General features: G+C 43.6%; 1 protein-coding gene across 4 annotated transcripts in view; it reads left to right on the top strand.

Moving 5' to 3' along the window:
* LOC105894420 (guanylate-binding protein 1-like) overlaps positions 1-22083 on the top strand; it is a 272853-nt gene that overhangs the window by 8302 nt on the left and 242468 nt on the right. For 2 of the 4 annotated variants that reach the window (XM_042703588.1, XM_042703587.1), the window contains 8 exons: positions 4684-4895; positions 5221-5463; positions 6165-6445; positions 6789-7001; positions 7496-7598; positions 13088-13212; positions 13548-13772; positions 16518-16908. In XM_042703588.1, the coding sequence (XP_042559522.1) occupies positions 4684-4895; positions 5221-5463; positions 6165-6445; positions 6789-7001; positions 7496-7598; positions 13088-13212; positions 13548-13772; positions 16518-16811 (1696 nt within the window). In that variant the 3' untranslated portion in view covers positions 16812-16908. Of the gene's footprint in view, positions 1-4683; positions 4896-5220; positions 5464-6164; positions 6446-6788; positions 7002-7495; positions 7599-10185; positions 11247-13087; positions 13213-13547; positions 13773-16517; positions 16909-22083 lie in introns of those variants that run through there. The other 2 variants (XM_031562373.2, XM_042703589.1) reach the window with 2 other exon arrangements.

Below are 22083 nucleotides of genomic sequence, written 5' to 3'. Positions count from 1 at the left end.
GTCCTGATTGCATATGGGCCATTTCCACAACTGTTTATGACTTCCCAGGGTTCCAATATCCAAGGAGCATTGGCACCTATCAGCAGGTCAACATTTGCCTTTATGCTAGGTATATGCACCTTAGACAGATGGGGCCATTTATCCAACTCTTCTGTATTTACCATGTCATGTACAGTGACCGGCATGTCTTTCTGGGTAAGAACTTCTGGAAGGATGTGAAAATCGTTGCTGTTCAGACCAGTAATCTCTAGCCCAGTGAGGGAATAAGCTGGAACAACCTTTTCTTGGCCCATAGTCCGCAACAGGAAGTTAGTCCTTCTGCCTGTAATGTTCAACTTTTGCATTAGGTGTTCTGAGCAAAAAGTAGCAGAGCTACCAGCGTCCAAAAAGGCATATGTACTTATGATCCGATTCCCTTTAGCTGATTTCACTTGCACAGGTATAATGGATAGTGCGCATCGATCCTGACCTGCCCCTGTATGGCCACAGAGTTTGCGTGAAGTTGACTGATTCCTGGATTGTTCCCTCGAATGTTCCTGGATTGCAGTACGTCCCTCACCGGCCCCTGTATGGCCACGCAGTGTCTTTACATACGTTGATGGATTGTTGGATTGTACCCTTGCTTGATGTTGAGTTGTAGTACGTCCCTCGATATGAAGCACAGTAGGGTGAGTTAGACCACAGACCTTACAGGTCAAGCGCTGCTCACAATTACGACTCATGTGCCCAGGATGTAAGCACGCGAAACAAACTCCTCTGTCTTTCAAGAAGCCAATCCTTTCCTTGTGCCTTTTTTTTTGGAACTGTCTGCATTCCTCTAAATCATGACTTTGAGCACAACAGAGACATTCAATGTCGTCAGGCGTGTCCGAGTCTGCAGTTGCTTCAGGATCTCTCTCATTCAAATCCATAGATGTTACTGTGGTGGCGACGACATTTCCTTTTACTCTATCTCTGGGCTGTGATTTAAACTTGGTGAAGTTCTTTCCTACTACAGCATTAGATGATTGATCCTGTAGATCACCAAACAGGGGGTCAGAAAGAATTTTCACTCGTCTTTCAATGAATACAACCAAATCATAGAAGTGGGCTCTCTGGTTAGAAGTCTCCATTATTACATGTGCCTGGGTCCTCCATTGCTCCCTCATTTTAAAGGGTAACTTAGCGAGGATAGTTCTCATATTCACCGGCATATCCAGTTCCTGGACGTATGGCAACTCTTCCATTACATTACAGCAGCCCCGCAGGAATAAGCAGTATGTTTGAAGGGATTTAGTATCCTCGGATTTTATCATTTCCCATGCTAAAGCTTTCTCCATATAGGCCGCTGCAATTTTGTATGGATTGCCAAAGTGTTCCTGCAAGAGCTCTTTTGCCACAGCAAAGCCTCGTTCTGGGTTCATGTGCTGGCAGCTACGCACCAATTCCTGCGGTCGTCCTCTTGTAAACTGTTCCAAGTAATACAGACAGTCTGCCTTTCCTGCTTTCTCTTCGACTCCTTGCTCAAAGGCCCTGATGAATGCCCTATACTGGAGAGGATCCCCTTCAAATATGGGAATTTCTCGGGGTGGTAGGGATGATGTGTGCTGTTGTCGCACCAGAGCAGCAGTTATATCATTTTGCCTCTGCATAATGGAAAAGAGGTCACTAGATGAATATTGACCAACGGGTTGATGATATGCAAGCTGTCTTTGACTTCCCTCCAAGGGGGCCAGTAAAGGCTGATGACGAGATTGTTGTGATGTTCCCGTATTTTCTTGCCAGTGTTCATTTGGGTTACACCACTGCCTTGAGATGGCTTCGTGCCACTGTTCTGCTTCCTTTCTGCGCATATCCAATGGTGGTGGATCGTTAGATGATGGCAATTCTTTTGATAGGTCAAGTGGCTGTTGTTCACCAACGTACCACTGTCTAGAAGCAGCCTTGCACCGTCGATCCATTTCCTTTCTCTGCACATCCGGTAATGGTGGGTTGTTTGACGGTACTGGTCTCGTTGACATGTTGGTTTGTTGCTGCTCATTAGACTTATACCACTGGGTTGAGGCTGCCATACACCATCTCTCGGTCTCCTTCCTCCTCACATCCAATGGTGGTGGGTCATTGGGTAGTAATGATTGGTTGGTGACGTTGATTGGTTGTGTTGATTTCCAGGGTTCTGCATTAAATTCCTTTGCTGAAGGGTTCAAGATGCTGACAGGTTTCTGTTTACGTTTTTCCTTTTCCAGATAGGAGTTCATGCCATCTGTGGGTGCTCGAGAACAACTTTTCACGTCTGAGGCCTGCAACACCGCCAACTTAGCACTGGACGCAGCTAAATCAGTTTCCATGTCAAGCTGCTCTCTTCTTCTTCTCAGCTGTTGTTCCAGCTCCTCCAAGGCATGTCTTTCCTTCAAGACTGCGGCACGAGCAATGAGTGCAGCTCTTTCTGCCTCTGCCCTTATCCTTGCTGAGGAAGTTGTGCTTACTTTACTCATGCCACTCTTTCGACTTGAGCAATTGCTTGCAACATTGGAAATACTGTCATCTGGATTTACCTCATCCTCAACACCTTTGTGCACAACGCTGGACACATTATTGTGTGTAAGCATTTTTGAGACAGAACTGGTTTGACTGGGAATATCAATTGGATCAACATTGAGCCCATTATTTTGCATAGCTACATTTTCAACGGTGCCGCCATGTACATCACTGGAAACATCAGTTAAATTAGCATTTTGCACATTGTCACACACACTTAGTTGTTCCACAATAATAACATCCATCAAAGTGTTAGAGACAGCATTAGTTGAAATAACATTCCCATCTTGACTGTTGCTACAAGACATCCAGACATTTGCATTAGCAATACACTCATCATTAGACAACATTTTCGCTTTAAACCAAATTACATGTTTTTCTTTTTCATCAGAAGGCAGCAGTTGCAACAAAGATTCATGTATACATTTTATTTCATTGCATAAATCAATTAATTCATTAAGATCATTCTCTACCTGCGTTCTCTCCTTTTTTACCATGTAATTTCGTATTGATTTTCTAATGAAGTTTGCCTTGTTCAATTTGGCCTTTCTATCAGTTTGTAACTTATCCAATTTCTCAGCAAGTGCCTTGGCAGTGAGTTTAACAACTCGTTTCTGAGTCGGAGTTTCAACAACGGCAGTCACGTCAGTTTTGGAACCACTAGCAGTTTGTACGTCAGTCCCTCCAACGTTAATAGTCTCGTTTGTCGCCTTGCACGGCTCCATGATAACCAGTTCAATCGAACGATAGCGTTAGTCCTCCAAACAAACGACGCGAGCAGTCAATACAGAGTCTTAGCGAACCCACGATTTACCAATGCATTGGATTTCCCCGGTATGTGTGCACACAAATTAAATGGCCATGAAACAATGTAGCGCTACACCCGGGTTACCTTGTACGTTGGGCGCCGTAGTAGCATAGACCAAGAAGTAGGTCAACAAACGTCCTCAGCTCCAGCTTCGACCATTCAATTCCTCGGTCTCCAAGCAGCTCTCGTAATTTCCAAACAGCTCGAGGACTCCGTCGAATTCCGCAGAAACTTCCAATTAGCGGCAGGTTTTGACTGTGTGGGAGCACAGTACACTACTGAGCTACTGGGTTGTTGTACCCCAGGAATAACCTGGTTGACGCGCTTAGATCTTTTAGAGGTGATTACCGTCAGCGAGATAAAGTCCATACACGCATTGCGTTCGTTTAAACAGTTCTCCATTTATTGTCCATTAAAATGCAGAGCACCGACATGTTACTTAAACCTTCGCGGTATAGCGGTCAAAACCATTTGCCCTTCCGGGGTCAACACCTAACCACAACAGTAGGCTTCCTACCTATATGCCCAAAAACACCTGTGCAATGCACAGCAACACCCAGTGTACAAACAGGGACATTACACATTGCGTGACAACACATTTTGGCTGTAGCAACCCATTTGGCTGCTACAACAGTAGTACTGAGTAACTGATCAACGGCCCTATCATTTTCTCCCTCGTCATATCCCACACATTCTCTGGCAATATGGCTGACAGTTGCTAAGTTAATTAGCTAATGTCACAGTTTGTCAGTGGATGAGCGTGAATGAGTGGTGAGCATAGGGAAGAAAAGTGAAAACCTACGCCCCTAGTGGTGAGCATAGGGAAGAAAAGTGAAAACCTACACCCCTAGTGGTGAGCATAGGGAAGAAAAGTGAAAACCTACGCCCCTAGTGGTGAGCATAGGGAAGGAAAGTGAAAACCTACGCCCCTAGTGGTGAGCATAGGAAAGAACAGTGAAAACCTACACCCCTAGTGGTGTCGTTCCTGTTGGAGAGCAGATTACATTTAAAATCCCATTGATTAAAAAAAAATGTATTGGCTTCTAAACGAAAACCTGTTTAGGCTAGATCATTATTTAAACAACATTATGTCACTACGCTAATTGTTGTAGAAAACCTTTATACTTTTCTGATTAAAATGATGAGATGAGAGATATCATTATCAGATTTTAAAATCCTCAAATATTGAAATCGGTATCAGTCTTAAAATCCTATATTAGTAAGGCTCTAATGACTATAGGGTAAACACACACACACACACACACACACACACACACGCAAGCCCTGTTTGATAGCCTTTTATATGAATGAGATTTGAAAAAGCAGTACTGCAGTCACTTTTCCTTAGCCAATCACAGCTATGTGACTGAGCTGACAGATCACATCAGAATAAAGTCAGCAGAGGCCCCTGATGATGATGAGGAGGATGACGATGAGGAGGACAGTAAGTTCAACCGCTACTTCCCCGGCTTCGTCTGGGCCGTTCGGGACTTCACTCTGGAGAGGAAGATCGATGGTCGTGATGTGAGTGAGGACGAGTACCTGGACTTTGCCCTGCAGCTGAAAAAAGGTTAGTCTCAAAGAATGGTAAATATATAGTTTTGTTTTTCTTGACAAAATCGAAATGGCTTATTCCTTTATCATTGTTGCTGTTGTTATTGTTATTATTATTATTATTATTATTATTATTATTATAAGTAGTACTAGATGGTCTATCTATAATAATAATAATAATAATAATAATAATAATAATAATAAGTAGTAGATGCAGTAGTAGTAGTAGTTATAATAAATAAAATCATAAGTTTAAGAACACACTATTGAAATGTAAAATTTAGACAAGGTTGAGAGTAATTAGCTTCAGTTTCAGACAGCATTTGGATTTGCATTCACAGGTCTGTCTAAAAAATTGGTGACCTACAACCTCCCGAGACAGTGCATCCGGAACTTCTTCCCGACCCGGAAGTGCTTCACCTTCCCGTTCCCAACGTCGGCGAAGAACATGACGAACCTGGACTCCATGGCTGAGGCCGACCTTTGCCCAGACTTCCGGGATGTTGCTGACCGCTTCTGCAGTCACGTCTTTGCAGAGAGCCGCGTGAAGACGGTACAGGGTGGCCACAAGGTCACCGGCAGCCGTGAGTCACAGAGCTTTTTTTGTATCGCTGTTGTGTCCAAAGAAGGAGGAAGAACTGAATAGATAGAATAGAAATGGATAGACAGGAGAAAATAAAAAAGGGAATGGATCGTATGGATGGATGGGTGGATGGATGGATGGGTGGATGGATGGGTGGATGGATGGGTGGATGGATGGGTGGATGGATGATTGGATGGATGGATGGGTGGATGGATGGATGGGTGGATGGATGGATGGATGGATGGATGATTGGATGTATGGTGGCCCTGACCTGATCTCAGCAGCTGGTATCTTTGCATAGTCACACAGCCCAGAAATATATTTTGGTCACGTTTTATTTTAAGTAGCTTCTGGTACAATGTACGTACAAATGTTGCGTAATTAAAGGTTTTAATGTACACCATTTAATACACACAGTACATAATGTTAACATAGAATATGTTACTAACCCTATTCAGGTTCAAAACCCTACCATAAGTACATCTAATAAACTGCATTTGTACTTCAACTGATCATATACATTTTAAGTGTAAATACCTTAAAAACATTCCACTTAAAGCTTGAAATGTTAATAATTTCAAATAATGTGAGAGCAATTGTTTGTTTTGTTTTACTAGTACTCTGAGTCCATACCCATAATTTGAGATCTAGATTGAGTGACTACAAACATATACCCCCTCGCCTTTCACTCATTGTTTCTAGGGTTCAGCCATCTTGTGAAGATCTACGTAGACACCATCAACAGTGGCGCCGTTCCCTGTCTGGAGAATGCTGTGGTTGCCATGGCAGAGATTGAAAACCAGTCGGCAGTGAATGAGTGCTTCCGGCTTTATGAGCAAGGCATGGGGGACTTTAGTAAGGCCTTTCCCACGGATCTCGGAACTGTCTCGACAGAACATCTTCGCCTCGACGGCCTGGCAATGCAGGAATTCCAGAAACGTTCCTTCAAGGATGAGGGGGGGAAATACATGACACAGCTGGCGGTGAGTTTGGAACAGTTTTCAGACCTACAGTGATGTTGAATGGTTGACATTGAAGTTCTTACATTTAACTGTATTCATATATTCATTCATAGATACATGTTATCCAAAGAATTGTATGATACCCAAGTTGCCGAGTTGTGATGTTGGAAGGGCTGTAGTGTTCAACACGTTTACTACCTGAACTTGATTCTCCAGTTTGGAGACTGACTTTCTTGTAAATTCCGAGCATTACATACCTACTCTTTCTTGTCCATTTGGAACTCTGCACCAGGAACTCATACTGTCGTATTTGTAGTTCATGCTGCTTTGGCTAAAATGTGTGCTGTGGCTTCCCCTCTAACAGGAGAAGGTGTCTCAGCTCTATGAGAAGCTGATCACTCTGAACATGGAGGCCTCGGAGAAGCTGTGTCGGAATCTTCTCTTGGATCTGTATGGACCGATAGCTGGCAACATTAAGCAGGGCACCTATGCCAAGTCAGGCGGCTATGAGATCTACTGCCGTGACCGAGACGCCATGGTGGCCAAGTACCGGCAACAGGACAAGAAGGGCATGAAGGCGAGTACCAGGGCAGTGTGTGTGTCTGTGTGTGTGTGTGTGTGTGTGATTATCTGTGCCACTGTGTGTGTGTGTATCTTTGTGTGTGTGACTGTGTCTGTGTGTGTTTGTGTGTCTGTGTCAATGTGTGTGTGTGTGTGTTTGATTCTCTCTCTCTCTCTCTCTCTCTATCTCTCTCTCTCTCTTTCTCTCTTTCTCTCTGTGTGTCTGTGTCTGTGTCTCTCTCTCTCTGTGTGTGTGTGTGTGTGTGTGTGTGTGTGTGTGTGTGTGTGTGTGTGTGCATATGTGCATGGTATATTATATATGTGTATGTATGTGTTTTTGTGTGTATTTTGGTGTGTATGTACATGTCTGTGCTTGTGTCTGTCTGTATTTGTGTGTGTGTGTGTGTGTGTGTGTGTGTGTGTGTGTGTGTGTGTGTGTGTGTGTGTGTGTGTGTGTGTGTGTGTGTCCTCCCTATGTCCTAAGCTCTGTGTTTTCTCTCTTGTCTTCAGGGGGAAGAGGTGTTGGAAGAGTTTCTCCAGGAGAAGAACGCTGAGGCCAACTCCATCCTGAAGGCTGACGAGAGACTCACAGAGGCCGACAAGAAGATGGCCGGTAAGACACTACCACCATGCGGTTTCAGCCAATCAGTGCAAAGCAGGGATTTTCAGCCAATCAAAATTAACTTGTTCCTTTCTTTAGCTGCATACCAGCTCTGCACCCCTTTCACTGCATAATTTTGGGGGAAGGGCGGGGAAGAGTTTACTAGACTGGGAGTCTATGAATATCATGATATAGAGAAGTCCTAAACGTTTGACTCTACATCAGCATCAGTCGTATCACGTAGTTCACAGCTCAAAAGAGCACATTTTAGGGAGCACCTACACTGTCAGTTGTTGTTAGAGGGGCCTAACACAGGGTCAGACTCTACAGGCCTTAGTGTGGCCTATTTCGCCCAGGTGAGTTGTCTTTAATTCTGTTGATAAATTAAATATTCCGCCATGGTGTGGATTATGGACATATTCTTCTCTGTCAGGGGAAATCTTTATGTGCCAAACACAAACCATCACAGCCCAATTCTGATCTATCTATCAAGCAAATACAAAATAAATATCACGTTTCCTTTATTAGAAGAGTGGCCCAATAGGCCAACTTGTACATTAGCCAGGAAGCAGGAGCACATGTTAAGGGTTAATGCAATTAATCCATCTCAGATATCTTCGAAGTTAACAAATGTCCTGTCAGGCTTTAAAAACAGAATAAAATGTTGGTTTTAAAAGGTTTAAGACTCGAGCATCTGTAAAGAGGTAGTCTAATTAGCAGTAAACGAACAGGCTATCATCCATCGTGTAAATACAGAAAAGTGATTTTTTTTGTTTGTTATTTATGATCGTCGAATAAGGCAGAAAAAGAAAAATGAGCGCATTGTCCTAAACTAAAAGTCTCCTGGCCTGGCCGCAGTGGCTGAACGAGATTTTTCTTCGTCCAGGGGTCCAATTTCCCATATCTCATACAATCTCCCATATCTCATACAATCTCCCATATTTCATATTCTCTCCATTTCCCAATCTCCCATATCTCATACACAACATTTTGTTTGGGCCATTCAGGTAGGCTAATGGTCAATGCTGCTCTTGCGTTTTACGCATCAGATTTATTTTCTTCACTGTGCACTGTCCCTGAGAGGAGTCAGTATATCTACACATACAGTCACCAGTAGCCTTGCATCACATTTCTATGTCCTCTCTGTCGATGACCCAGTGATAAACCGGGTTTTACTAAGCTGTTTGGTTCTGCTGGAAAGAATTGAGAAAACCCGGGTCAATCTAATGAATGTGGATCACAATAGTTACCAGAGACAGACCTGCTATGCTGTTGCAGTAAACGCTTAAGACCATATCTTTGGCATCAGGACACTGTATTTATCCTGGGGAAAGGTGTGAAGGTATTGAGAAAACCCGGGTTTTCATCTCTCCAAACTTTTTACTTCCATAGAAAATAGGGATGACCTCTCCTGCTCCCACCACTCGCACCACAGCAAGTGCCAGAAAGGCTGCAGAGACATTTAGCGTTTAGGCAAAGATATGAGCTCCGTATCAACCTCCACAGTTGTGTTCTATTAGACTAGAATTTAGATTATTAAATTGAATCTGTGTCACATGTTACGCAATATAAATTCTCCAAAATGGTCGTGTTTAGGAGCTTTGTGGGCTTTATCCGTCTTGACAAAAAGAGCTTGTCATGGAATCCAGGTGAGCTAAAATCTCGGCTTGGACATTTGCAGTTATCAACAAATTTAAATGCTTTGAACAACAGAAGAAGCACAACGCTTTATTCCTTGAAAGGCGCTCTTGGCAAGCACTGTCCAGAACCTGCAGCAATATTGCCTTCTTACATTGTAGTCTAATCTGACACATTCATTTGGAAGGGATTGCTCTGCAATGCTATTGGTTGGCTTTAACCAAACCTTTGTTTAGTTAACTTCAGCCTAGCTCTGCCTAGTTAGTGCATTTCACCACACCTTTCTGCGCATGCCTCTGCGGTTTCTGCCTGCCATTTTGACTCTCGAGCTAAGGGCCTACAAGTCTGTACATAGGTGTTACAAACAGGTACATACATATATGCACACACACACACACATGTCACATACATTCATACATACATACATACATACATACATACAGGTACATACATATACGCACACACACATATGTAACATACATTCATACATACATGCATACATAGATGCATATATAGAAACATACATACATACATACATACATACATACATACATACATACATACATACATACATAGATGCATATATAGAAACATACATACATACATACATACATACATACATACATTGACCAATTGACCAATTGATACATTTACCAATTGATACATACATACATTGACCAATTGACCAATAGGACAGTTTCTCGCCAAAACCCCTCTCATGCAAACCTTTCCTTTCTCCCAACCACCCTCCCTCTTCTTACCCTCCCCCCTTCTTACCCTCCCCCTTAATTTTCTGGACCTGATCGATGCGACTCCACCCATATTACCTCCTGTGATGGCGATGTGCACTGACCCCCAAACCGAACTCTTCTGAATCGAAACCAAACTGGCAACCCCCCACTCCCGACCACCCCCCACATGTGACCCATTACTTTCTCCAACCCCCACCACCACCCCCCAGAGGCCCGTGAGCAGGCGAAGGTGCAGGAGCAGAAGGCCAAGGCCGAGGAGCAGCGGTCTCAGGACCTGCAGCGCGCCCTGGAGGACGAGCGTCGCAGCCAGGAGGAGCGCATGAGGCGCCTGGAGGAGAAGATGGAGGAGGAGAAGCGGCTCCAGCAGGAGGAGTTGGATCGAGCCCTGGAGAGCAAACTGAAGGAGCAGAAGGAGATGCTGGAGAAGGGCTTCAAGGGCCAGGCTGAGATCATGGGCCAGGAGATTGAGCAACTCAAGAAGGAGAAGCAGCAGAATCAAGAGGATAAGCCAGGGTTCCTCGAGAAAGTTTTCATACCTTTAGCTGAGATCGGCAGTAACGTCCTCTCCACCGTCCTGCAGTTCAAAGGCATGCGTAAAATGTTTAAGTAATGGGTGGCCTAGTGCCAATGGATGGAAATCGAAGATTGCTGAAGTTAAAGTTTTCCATAAATACCATAAACTGTAAGAGCGCCATTTAAGGTATTTCTTTCCTCCGTTATATATATGTAAAGTTAGTTGTTTGTTGTCTATACAAAGGTCAAATGTAATGGGTGCCAATGCTGCCCAGTTCTGTTATGATAGGGATCATGGAAGTCATCATGCCTTTAGCCAAGATCGGCCTGTAGTACAAATGTATGCATCGCATGTCTAAGTAATGGGTGGCCTAGTGCCAATGCTGCCCAGTCCTGCTATGATGCAGGGCAGGGCAGGGCCGGGCAGGGCAGGGCAGGGCAGGGCAGGGCAGGGCAGGGCAGGGCAGGGCAGGGCAGGGCAGGGCAGGGCCGGGCAGGGCAGGGCAGGCTTATCTGCAGAGGATCACTATGGCAGCGGGGTCAGTAGAATGGGTAGAATGCCAGGAATGCTTGGAATGCCACATGTGTTCTCATTAGAAAGTGATGCCATTGGATGTAGTGTAGCGTCTGATTCATACGTTGTCTTTCTAGTGTGCCTTGTTATAAAACTGACGGTGAAAGTAAAGACAGTAAAGTAGTTGATTTGCCATATTTTACTATATCATTTTTGTTGTTCCAAATAAAGCAGTTTGATTGGATTTGATTTCATTGTTTTATTGATATTACATTTTTTTGTTTATATGTTCAGTTCCATCTCTGTGTTTGTGATGTCATGGGAGCCAAAGCAATTAGACGAATGGATTCATATCTGAATTTACCTCCATGCATTTATTCAGACACTTTTATCACAAGTGTTAGATTATACTATATCTACGTGTTGGTTTACAGAGAATCAAGTGAAAGACCGCCACGAAGCAATAGGTTTGAATACAGTTGAGTTTACTGAGTTTCAAGAGATGTACAAATACAGTCTTAGGTGAGTTCACAAAGAGCTCTGTCACCCACGACTGGAGAATGCATTCTGACATTCACATACGCAATTCAATCTTTTAACCCCTCAGTCGCGACAATGTTGCTTAATCATGGATCCCCTGGGGAGCTGTAACTAACTAACTCTTTAACAATAGGGCCTTAGTTTGAGAACTTTGTTTCTCACAGTTCGGCTGTTAATCTTATCTTGTCCGTGTCCCATGGTGTTCTTTCTGACCTAAAAAGTTGTAATTTACGGCCACTGTCACTGCTGGCCCTTGCTGGCCCTGTCAATGTCACACCAGCAGCGACACCTCAGGTTCATAGGCCTCTTTCCTTAGCACGGTGAAATTAGTTATTTATCTGTTTACTGTTTTGAGCTGAATTGCTTGACATGAACTTCAACTGAACTGCTTGTTGATGACTAAACATTGGTGACATCAATAAACTTGATTTTCTCTTACACAAGTGACTCTCAACTGAGGTAGAACAGTGGAGCTGCAGAAAGTTAAAGAGATTCGTCGTACAAGCGCAACTAATTTAGGAAAGAAAGTGATCAAAGCAAAGATTATTTGTTGTTCTCAGTACAAATATTATTTCTGTAGGATCCTGATCATTTGCAACGGTGTGTGTAAATATTGGTATGATGATGTGTGCTGGTGCTGATACTATCTGACTCTACAAAATATGTCTGACTTTATACATAAATATACAACTATACATACATACACACACACACACACACACACACACATATATATATATATATATATATATATATATATATATATTATGCACACACATATGTATACAGGACTCAGAAATCACAACCTCAATATTTGATTGGCTTATATGACACATCCTTCCTACAGCAATATTTGTGTATCCGTGGTTAACTGGACCTGTAGGATTGGATGCTAACTGATCCATACTGGGCTCGGAGCAGGTATTCCAGTATGGGAGATGGATATGCACACTCTTGTATGAGTGTACATTTGTCAAACTGTACACATCTAAACGTTATATATGTCTGTATGGTGCGCTTCAAGTCACATATCAATAAACACGTTGAACCTTAATTCGGATTACAGTGCAACAAGAAAACAAGGCTTTCGAAAAAGCTAACATTCATTTCATTTCTCATTGGTGCAGAGGAGATTTAGATAATTTCACATCGCTGTCATTGGATTTCCCTGCCAGAGAAGATGCAAAGCGGTATAACTGAATTAGAAGGCTGTGCAAGCTGTGATAGGCCCAGAGGAGAGGCAAAGAGCTTTGATCCGAAACGGGGAGAAATAGAGGGTTGTGATTGACTTAACTTTCAGAGCCATTCTGATTGACTCTGAGAAGAATGAAGCTGGGATTTGGTACATCTGTCTCTTACTCTCCCAATAGGAGTGTTTTGATCAAAAAGGGGAGGACCATAATATAGGAATATATATGAATATCAATGAATATACTAAATTATAATATAGTAACATGGAGGGTTGTGATTGGCTCAGGGTGAAAAGGAAGTGGCTCTGATTGGCTATGAGGAGAAAAAGGTTGTGTTGTTTGTCACCTCCACAGAGGAGGCGCAGAAGATGGAGCTGCTGGAGCAGGCTAACAGGGCGGAGGAGGAGAAGTACCGTCAGCTGGAGAGCCTCCTACAGGAGGAGACGAGGAACCATCAGGAGAACCTCCGTCGTCTGGAGGTGTGTGTGTGTGTGTGTGTGTGTGTGTGTGTGTGTGTGTGTGTGTGAGTGTGTGTCTGTGTGTGTGTGTCTGTGTGTCTGTGTGTCTGTGTGTCTGTGTGTCTGTGTGTGTGTGTATTTGTGTGTGTGTGAATATTTGTGTTTGTGTCACAAGGTGAGCATCTGCCATCTGAAGGTGTGTGTGTATGAAAGGTAGTTTGTCTATGAATATTAATCTTCACACCTTTTGAAATGTTTTTGAAGAACCTAGGTTATGGAGAAAATATATACTGTACATTCACTTTTATTTCCCCCTTTTCACAAGTAATGTCACCCCCCTCCCCTCTCATCCTCAGGAGAAGCAGAAGCAGGAGTGTGCACTGCTGACGGACGAGCTGCAGAGGGCGCTGGAGAGCAAGATGGCCGAGCAGCAGCTCCTGCTCACCCAGGGCTTCCATCAGCAGGAGAAGGAGCTGCAGGAGCAGATCAAGCAGCTGAGGGAGGAGCAGGCCCAGAGGGAGGAACAGGAGGCGCGCCTGCGTGAGGAGAAGCAGGAGCGCGCCGCCAGGGAGACCGTGCAGGTAGGAGGAGCCACACCAGGGAGGTGATGCTGATAGGAGGAGCAACACCAGAGATGTGATGCTGGTAGGAGGAGCCACACCAGGGAGGTGATGCTGATAGGAGGAGCAACACCAGAGATGTGATGCTGGTAGGAGGAGCCACACCAGGGAGGTGATACTGGTAGGAGGAGCAACACCAGGGAGGTGATACTGGTAGGAGGGGCAACACCAGGGAGGTGATACTGATAGGAGGGGCAACACCAGGTGGAAGTTGAAAGAGATGAGGAGGCTGGCCATGCCAGGCAGAAGAGCGAGCATGTGACAGGGAAGTTGAGGAGGGACAGAGTGAGCGTGACGGGACTGAGGGTATAAGTGACAGGGCTGAGGGTATAAGTGACAGGAAGTGACAGGGCTGAGGGTATAAGGCACAGGGCTGAGGATATAAGTGACAGGAAGTGACAGGGCTGAGGGTATAAGGCACAGGGCTGAGGGTATAAGGCACAGGGCTGATATTATTAAAATGATTAGGCTAAGGGTTCCCTTCATAAAGATGATGTATAATACAACAGCTCTACTGTGCTAAAATGTCTACCTGTTGATGTATTAGCCTACAGGGGGGAGAAGACATTTTCATTCAACGTTGTGGTTTATTTTCAGCCAGGTATGGTGGTAACTATTAGGATGTACAGTACCGTGCCGTTTAAGGCAAAGCACAAAATGCTGTAATGTGAGAATGCTTTTCAAAATGAATGACACGAATGATCGTTTTTTGTTTATTGCACTTGGTACGTTATTTGAGTAAAAACTAAAACCAAAGCAATATTTTGGTGCATCCTCCCTTCGTCCTCAGAACAGCATCAGTGTCTAAGGTTAAGGTTTAAGGTTGTTTCAAGGTTTTAAGGTTGTTCCACTTGTACCGTTTTTAAGGTACTTGGCAGGTAGGTTGTTTCAAGCACTTGCCACAGTTCTTGGATGGATTTAGACTTGATTAGTTTAGTCTGTCTCGACTTGATTAGTCCAGTCTGTCTCGACTTGATTAGTCTAGTCTGTCTCGACTTGATTGGTCTAGTCTGTCTCGACTTGATTAGTCTAGTCTGTCTCGACTTGATTAGTCTAGTGTGTCTCGACTTGATTAGTTTAGTCTGTCTCGACTTGATTAGTCCAGTCTGTCTCGACTTGATTAGTCTAGTGTGTCTCGACTTGATTAGTCTAGTGTGTCTCGACTTGATTAGTTTAGTCTGTCTCGACTTGATTAGTTTAGTCTGTCTCGACTTGATTAGTTTAGTCTTGATTCTTTCTGTCTCTTCATGTAATCGCACATTGCACTGTTTTCTGTTTCTGCCAGTCCTGAGCTAATGAGGTAATGGCTATTACGTTTTTCAGTCTGCATTGTGATCTGTTACTTTGTTACTTTCTTTCTTTAACAGTATTATATATACACACGCGCACACACACACACACACACACACACACACACACACACACACACACACACACACACACACAGTGTTACTACTGTCTGTAAGGTACCTCTCTACAGTAAGTCCCAATAGTTTGATGCTGTTGTCCATTGAGCATGCACTTTTTTATTCATACTCATTTTAATTATATCATTAGCTTATCATTAGAAAACTTAGCTTAGCAGAGCTTTTTCTTTGAGAATGATGTCAATTATGTTATTGGTATGACTAAATGTAGTAATAATATGTAATAATGAACGGTATTGGTTAGGGATGCACGATATTGAATTTTAGCCGATATCCGATATGCCGATATTTACAAGCTCATTTTGGCCGATTGCCGATGCCGATACCGATATATACACCTCTGCTTTTTAATTATTGAAAAGTCTCTCCTGTACTAGAATTAATCTGTGATAGGGTATTGCTGTAGATACAGGACATTAAAAACTTGATTTGTATCATTTTAGAAATAGACATTCACTCATGAAACTATTGAAATGATTTCAAATATGGCAGATTTATTTATATTTTCACGTCACAATTTTCATACTTGAACAGTACCAACTTGAACAACTACACTCTGGAAATGCAACTTGGCAAGCTAACGTTGGTTAACTGACTTACAGTTTAATAACATCCCTTTTAGGATTTCTAGACTAATCTATGTAAGGTTATTGCCAAGTAATTCCATATATGCAAAAGTAAGCCATGTACAGATAGCGTGGGCTCGTGACATAACGTTATACATCCCGTCAAATGAGATCATCAACTTCGCTGGTGTGACGTAGCATGCAAGCTAACTAGCTAGTGTTGTCTAGCTAACTAGCAACTTATTAACTTCTATTAGCGCGCGACAGGTAATGTTGCAAAGCGTTGCACGCGGGTGGTCGGCATCTATGCATGCAACCTACGTTACGTCAAGCTGTCGTCTCCTCTTCCATCTCCTGAAAAGTTTCCTGACAAATAGCATGTCAACATCCTCTGATACTGTGAAGTACTGCCACACAGCCGACGTGTTGAAGTACGTTGTTGGCGCTCATAGTAACCAAAACATTTGCTTTGCGTGCGCATAATTTGAACGTCACTTTATCGGCCAGGTACATCGGCAGAAATGTTCATATCTGCAGATGCCGATAATTAAGTTTTGAAGCTTTTATCTGCAGATACCGATGTCGTGCCGATATTATCGTGCATCCCTAGTATTGGTATGACTAAATGTAGTAATAATATGTAATAATGAATGATATTGGTATGACTAATGTGTTCCTACTCCAGATGTTTGACTCATATGTACCCATTCCAGATGTTTGGCAACGCCCTGGATGTGTACTACAACTACAAGCAGAAGAAAGAGGATCGACGCATGATACAGCTGACAGCCCAGAAGGAGAAATACGCCTACCGGAACAACAAGATGAAGGCTCTCAAAGCAGCACAAGGGGTCACGGTGGGGCCAAAGGTCACGGTGGGGCCAAAGGTCGGGGACGCTCCAAAGGTCGGGGAGGCACCAAAGGTTGCTGGGACTTCTAAAGGAGGTCTTCCAGCTGGTCAGAAGACACTAGATGATTTTGGTTTAAAAAAGAAGCCTAGTTTGTGATAATACCAGCAGCTTTGGAAATTTGTAATTATTTGTCCATAGTAGATCGCCCTAAAAATGGGCTTTTGGGTTTGGATGCAAACAATGAAACACAGGAAATAAAAAATATACAAAATATATAAAACGTCCTGTTGAATGTAGTTTGTATGAAAACTGAATTATACTATATAGTCTGGTCACCACCTGTTGTGATTTGATGATGTCACCTTGATTCTTTTGGACCAAACACTGGATTTGATTATCAATTTAGAATTGATTTTTTAAAATCATTTTTCCACAATATTTCCACTACCACACTCAACTTTCATTACTATTCAGGTGTGTTTACGTAAAGAAATGTTATAAGTACACAGAGTCAAACCTCTCACAAATGAACAGTACTTTAGGCTGATGTTACGTGATTGAATTGAATAATGTGAACACTGTCCAATTTAGCAGGTTTAACACATACTGTGGAAAGAGGCACAGCGATACAGAGATCTCAGATTTCAAGGTAGATCCCAAGCTCCAACCACACACACACACACACACACACCCACTAACAGTCACACACTTAAACACACACACACACAGGATAACTCATTCACACACACAGGACTAGGAGGACGAGGGACAGGTACATCATTACACTGATGAAAGTATAGGCGGCAGACAGATGCTGCTAGCCTGGATGCCAGACGAATTTAGCCCCGCCCACAACATTTTAGGTCGGGAAGTTCGGTCTGGCATTGCTCCATTGAGGAGAAACTATCTCCTCACAAAAATCTGTGAGGAGATAGATAGACCAATCAAATTGTCAGGGCGGGCTTTATACGATTATGGACAGATGATCAACCGTAACGTAATCAACCACGTCACCAAAGAGCGTTTGGGTTGAATTTGTTTTCAAAAACCACGGCTGCCGCTGGAGAGCCGAAATGTGGAGATTCGCGTCTGTTTTAGAAGACATTGACAGCACATTCATTTTGAAAGAGGAACAGAGAAACGCGACCAAGGCATTTGGTTTTTTGTTTTTGCCGTCCTTCCTACGGGATCCGGTAAAAGTTTAATGTATCAGGTGGCCCAGATGGTCTACGACGTTATGGTCATACTACGTTGCTCTGATTGGTTGTAGGTATATCCAATTGAGCGGAGATGCATTTTTTTTCCTGGTTCGGTTGAAACACGCCCCATAATCACAGCCCAATGGAGCGGTATCAGACTCATATTCTGACTAGAATTATGAGTATGACATCGTCAGGCTAAAATGCTGCTAGACTAACACACTGAACTAATACAGGACTGAATCGGCACGCAGATGACTTGATCACAAGAATACACGGTGACACAGGACACAAACGGAGGCGTGAACTACATTATTCCGGAACAGAACACTTGAATAAACAGAATAACATTCTCTGGCTCACACGGCATACTGGGAGTCACAGCCACCTCACTCCTGCATGCTGGAAGCTTTGCTTCAACTGTAAATTGAAAAACTAAAATGTACTTTGGTCCTGCAACATGGCTACAATACTTTGCGCTACTATCACAGTGCTGCACTTCTGCAACCCACTGATGCAGAAAACACACAACACTTTACCTTCACACCAGTGCTGCACTTCTGATGCAGAAAACACACAACACTTTACCTCCACACCAGTGCTGCATTTTGTCCATGTTTTCCACTTTTCTTTTGTTCCATGCCATGGCTGTTCTTGAGGTTAAGTTGAAGCACAACGCAACTCATTTTAACAACAGGTACATAAGTAATGTGAATAAATGTGTATACCCACGCTGTATAACAACAACATAATTTAGTATCCATACTTAACACATTTGGACATATATTTGGTGGTGAAGCCATTTACCATAACATAACAATACAAATCTAGCTCCCAGCCTCTGTGGCTGTTGTAAAATGTGCAGCACAGACAAAGGGCGCGGATGATGCTAGCCTGGGGAATGAGAGAGCAGATGCGATTTTATTTAAATGCCCAAGTCTAACACATTCCTTGTTGGGACATATGCCAGATGCCAGATGTAGTAACGGAGGAAGCTTTACAAGAAGCACAGAAAGCGGCAGACAGGAAAGAAAAGAAGAAATGGAGGATCTGTAAAGAGAATGACAGTGGGTTGTGGATGCTAATGCTAACTCCCACAGGAGGAGCTGTAAAGAGAATGACAGTGGGCTGTGGGTGCTAATGCTAACTCCCACAGGAGGAGCTGTAAAGAGAATGACAGTGGGCTGTGGGTGCTATTGCTAACTCCCACAGGAGGAGCTGTAAAGAGAATGACAGTGGGCTGTGGGTGCTATTGCTAACTCCCACAGGAGGAGCTGTAAAGAGAATGACAGTGGGCTGTGGGTGCTAATGCTAACTCCCACAGGCAAACTAGTCCTCTCAAGATCCTGTTTTCATGCCATCGCTAAACTCACACATGGTTTATGTCATGCCAGTGCACATTTTATGGTACAGACAGTGGGGAAATACTATTTTGCACCAAGATTCACTACAGTAGCAGCTGCTTATTGTGCTAGGAGCGTTGAATCACCATGTGAGCATTGAGCATTGTCTGTTTGAAACACAATGTTGCACCCACAATGGGAGTCCCAGGGGGGCATCACCCAGCGCCTGAAGGCCTTATTGTGCATGGATGGATGGATTTCATTCAACTGAACAAATGTAGAGGTTATGAATATTATATTGTCTGGTAATCATTGATAGGTGTTCTAAATAGCCAGAATGTTTCCCAGTGAGACAAGCAAACGCCCTCTCTGTAGCTAAAGCTCTGATGAGAGATGTGGTGCTGCGATGGGGTGTGCCTAGAAAACTCACCTCAGATAATGGGCCGCATTTTGTGAATAGAATCAGACGGGCAATGTCACAGAAATTGCAAATCAACTCACTGTGCTTATCACCCCCAGAGTGCAGTTGAGAGACCAGGTTCTATGTTTAAGCAAAATTTGCAAAGATAACAGCCACAACGGGGGTGGATTGGGTGACAGCACTACCATTGGCTCTCCTCTACCTCAGAGGCCGTTCATCAAGATCTACTGGGCTCAGTCCCATTGAGATCTTGACCGGACGTCCCATGCCGGTCTTAGGGCTACCATACCCATCCAATCTGGAAGGTGTAGATGGTACTATATCATGTTCCATGCGAGAACTGATTGCCGCTCTGTTTTCTGATTCCCAAAAGGTAGCAACGCAAAGCTTCCAGGAAACGCACCCAGTGGAACCAGGCTCCTGGCTGCCCGTTAAGGATTTCAGGAGAAAACATTGGACCCAGGAGCGGTGGAGAGAACCATGTCAAGTGTTATTGGCCACACAGGCTGTGAGGATAGCTAAGAGAGACTCTTGGGTTGATTTATCTCATTGTCGGATGGTAGAAACCCTGATTACTATGTGAATAAAGCCATAGACCAGTAACAAGCCAGGCATTCAAAGAGTAACCGCTAATGATAACAGTCTCAGTTTAGTTAGAAAAACTTGTTTGTTATTTTGTGTTTGTTCTTTTTGACAGTTACCTGAGGAGGGCCTGAGAGCCCAAGCCAGCTCTGCTGTTGGAGATTAAATCAATAATTAGGTTTTGTTTTGGTTTTTGTACCTGGGACTTATAATGTTCATATTTAGTGATACTCTGCATCCTCTTAAACAGAGTGCCATCCTCCCCAGGTTTACCAGGGGGTTTGTCTTGGGAAAAGGGGGGTTTAAACACACACGCACACACACACACGCACACGCACACGCACACGCACACACACACACACACACAGAAAGAGACCCACACATGCGCTCACTCAATCACACACAAAAATATCACACAAACAGAAGGATGCGTGCACATGCATGCATACACACACACACACACACACACACACACACACACACACACAAGGTCAGGATAGGGATCGAAGCAGAGTTTGATTGGTCTGTTGCAGCTATCGGCGCAGGGCGCGAGAGGAAACAAAAAAGGCAGCACGATCTGGGTCAGGGTTTTAGTCCTTTGTGATACGAGACCAGACAAGGGAGTGAAGGCAATGAGGAATTTAAGTTGGGAAGTGACAGGTATGAGTAGTAATCTAGTAGTCAAGTAATCAAGTTAAGTAATCAAGTGTTTGGGACGGTGACTGAGGCAGGTGTGGAGAGTCAGGAGGGGGCGTGGCAGGAGCATAGATATGCATTGAACTTTGCAACATAATAAAATCCCAGCTCCAACCTTTCATAGCTGTTTTATCATTATCTTCATCTCTTTATCTGGTTGTCACTGGGAGGGAGGCACAAGCAGTTCTGGTGATACGGTACATGGCACCATTTCTTTGAAAGGCCCTTCGAAAGCGTATGATGATCTGTGGCATCCTGAACAGACACACTGAATAAGAGTGTACAGAAACATATAATAAAGAAATAATAATAATTCAATGGCTTTCATTTGTCTCTGTTTTGCACATTTCAAATTAATACTGATGAGTGAAGACATTACAACTATGAGATAAAACATAGAACTGCATATTGAGCAAAACACAGAGAGAGAGTGAGAGAGAGAGAGAGAGAGGGAGGGAGGGAAAGAATGATTAACTCAAACTGAATCACACACACAGGGAAACATACAGTACACCCCTCTTCACACACACACACATATACATATATATATGTGTGTGTGAAGTGGGGTGTACTGTATATATATCAATATATATATATGATTCTGAACGTAAGTAAGCACATGTTCAGAATCATTATGTGCGTTTAGGTGGTTTTGTTTGTTTATGTGACTGAGCTCTGTGTGTGTGTTGGGGTATAAGGTAAGAAGAAAAATAAATTGTGTGCATGTGTGTTTCTTTCTCTGTGTGTGTGTGTCTGTCTGTATCTGTGTGTGTCAACAGGAAGAAGTTTGTATCTCATTATTCTGAAGACATGCATGATTCTGAGTCTCTCTCTCTCTGTGTAGGTCTCTCTCTGTGTGTGTGTGTGTAAATATTCTGCATATATATTCTGATGAGGATGTTCCCCCTCTCTCTCATCTTGTCTGCAGATGCCTGTGAGCTCACTTTGGATCCAGACACAGCACACAGATGTCTCTCTCTGTCTGAGAGGAACAGAAAGGTGACACATGTGAGCAGCACCATCCTGACCACCCAGCATCCACTTCTCCTCCTTCCACATGTGTTTGTACAGCCGCTCCTGACGCCGCAGCCTTCTCTGACGCTGCTCCTGCAGCAGCTGCGGTGCCTGCTGCTGACACACCTGCAGTTACTCCTGTCGCTGTTCCTACAGCCGCCTCTGACACTGCT

This window comes from Clupea harengus, chromosome 24 (assembly GCF_900700415.2).
Source record: "Clupea harengus chromosome 24, Ch_v2.0.2, whole genome shotgun sequence".
Taxonomy (NCBI): Eukaryota; Metazoa; Chordata; class Actinopteri; order Clupeiformes; family Clupeidae; genus Clupea; species Clupea harengus.
This window is presented reverse-complemented; position numbering and strand designations above follow the sequence as displayed.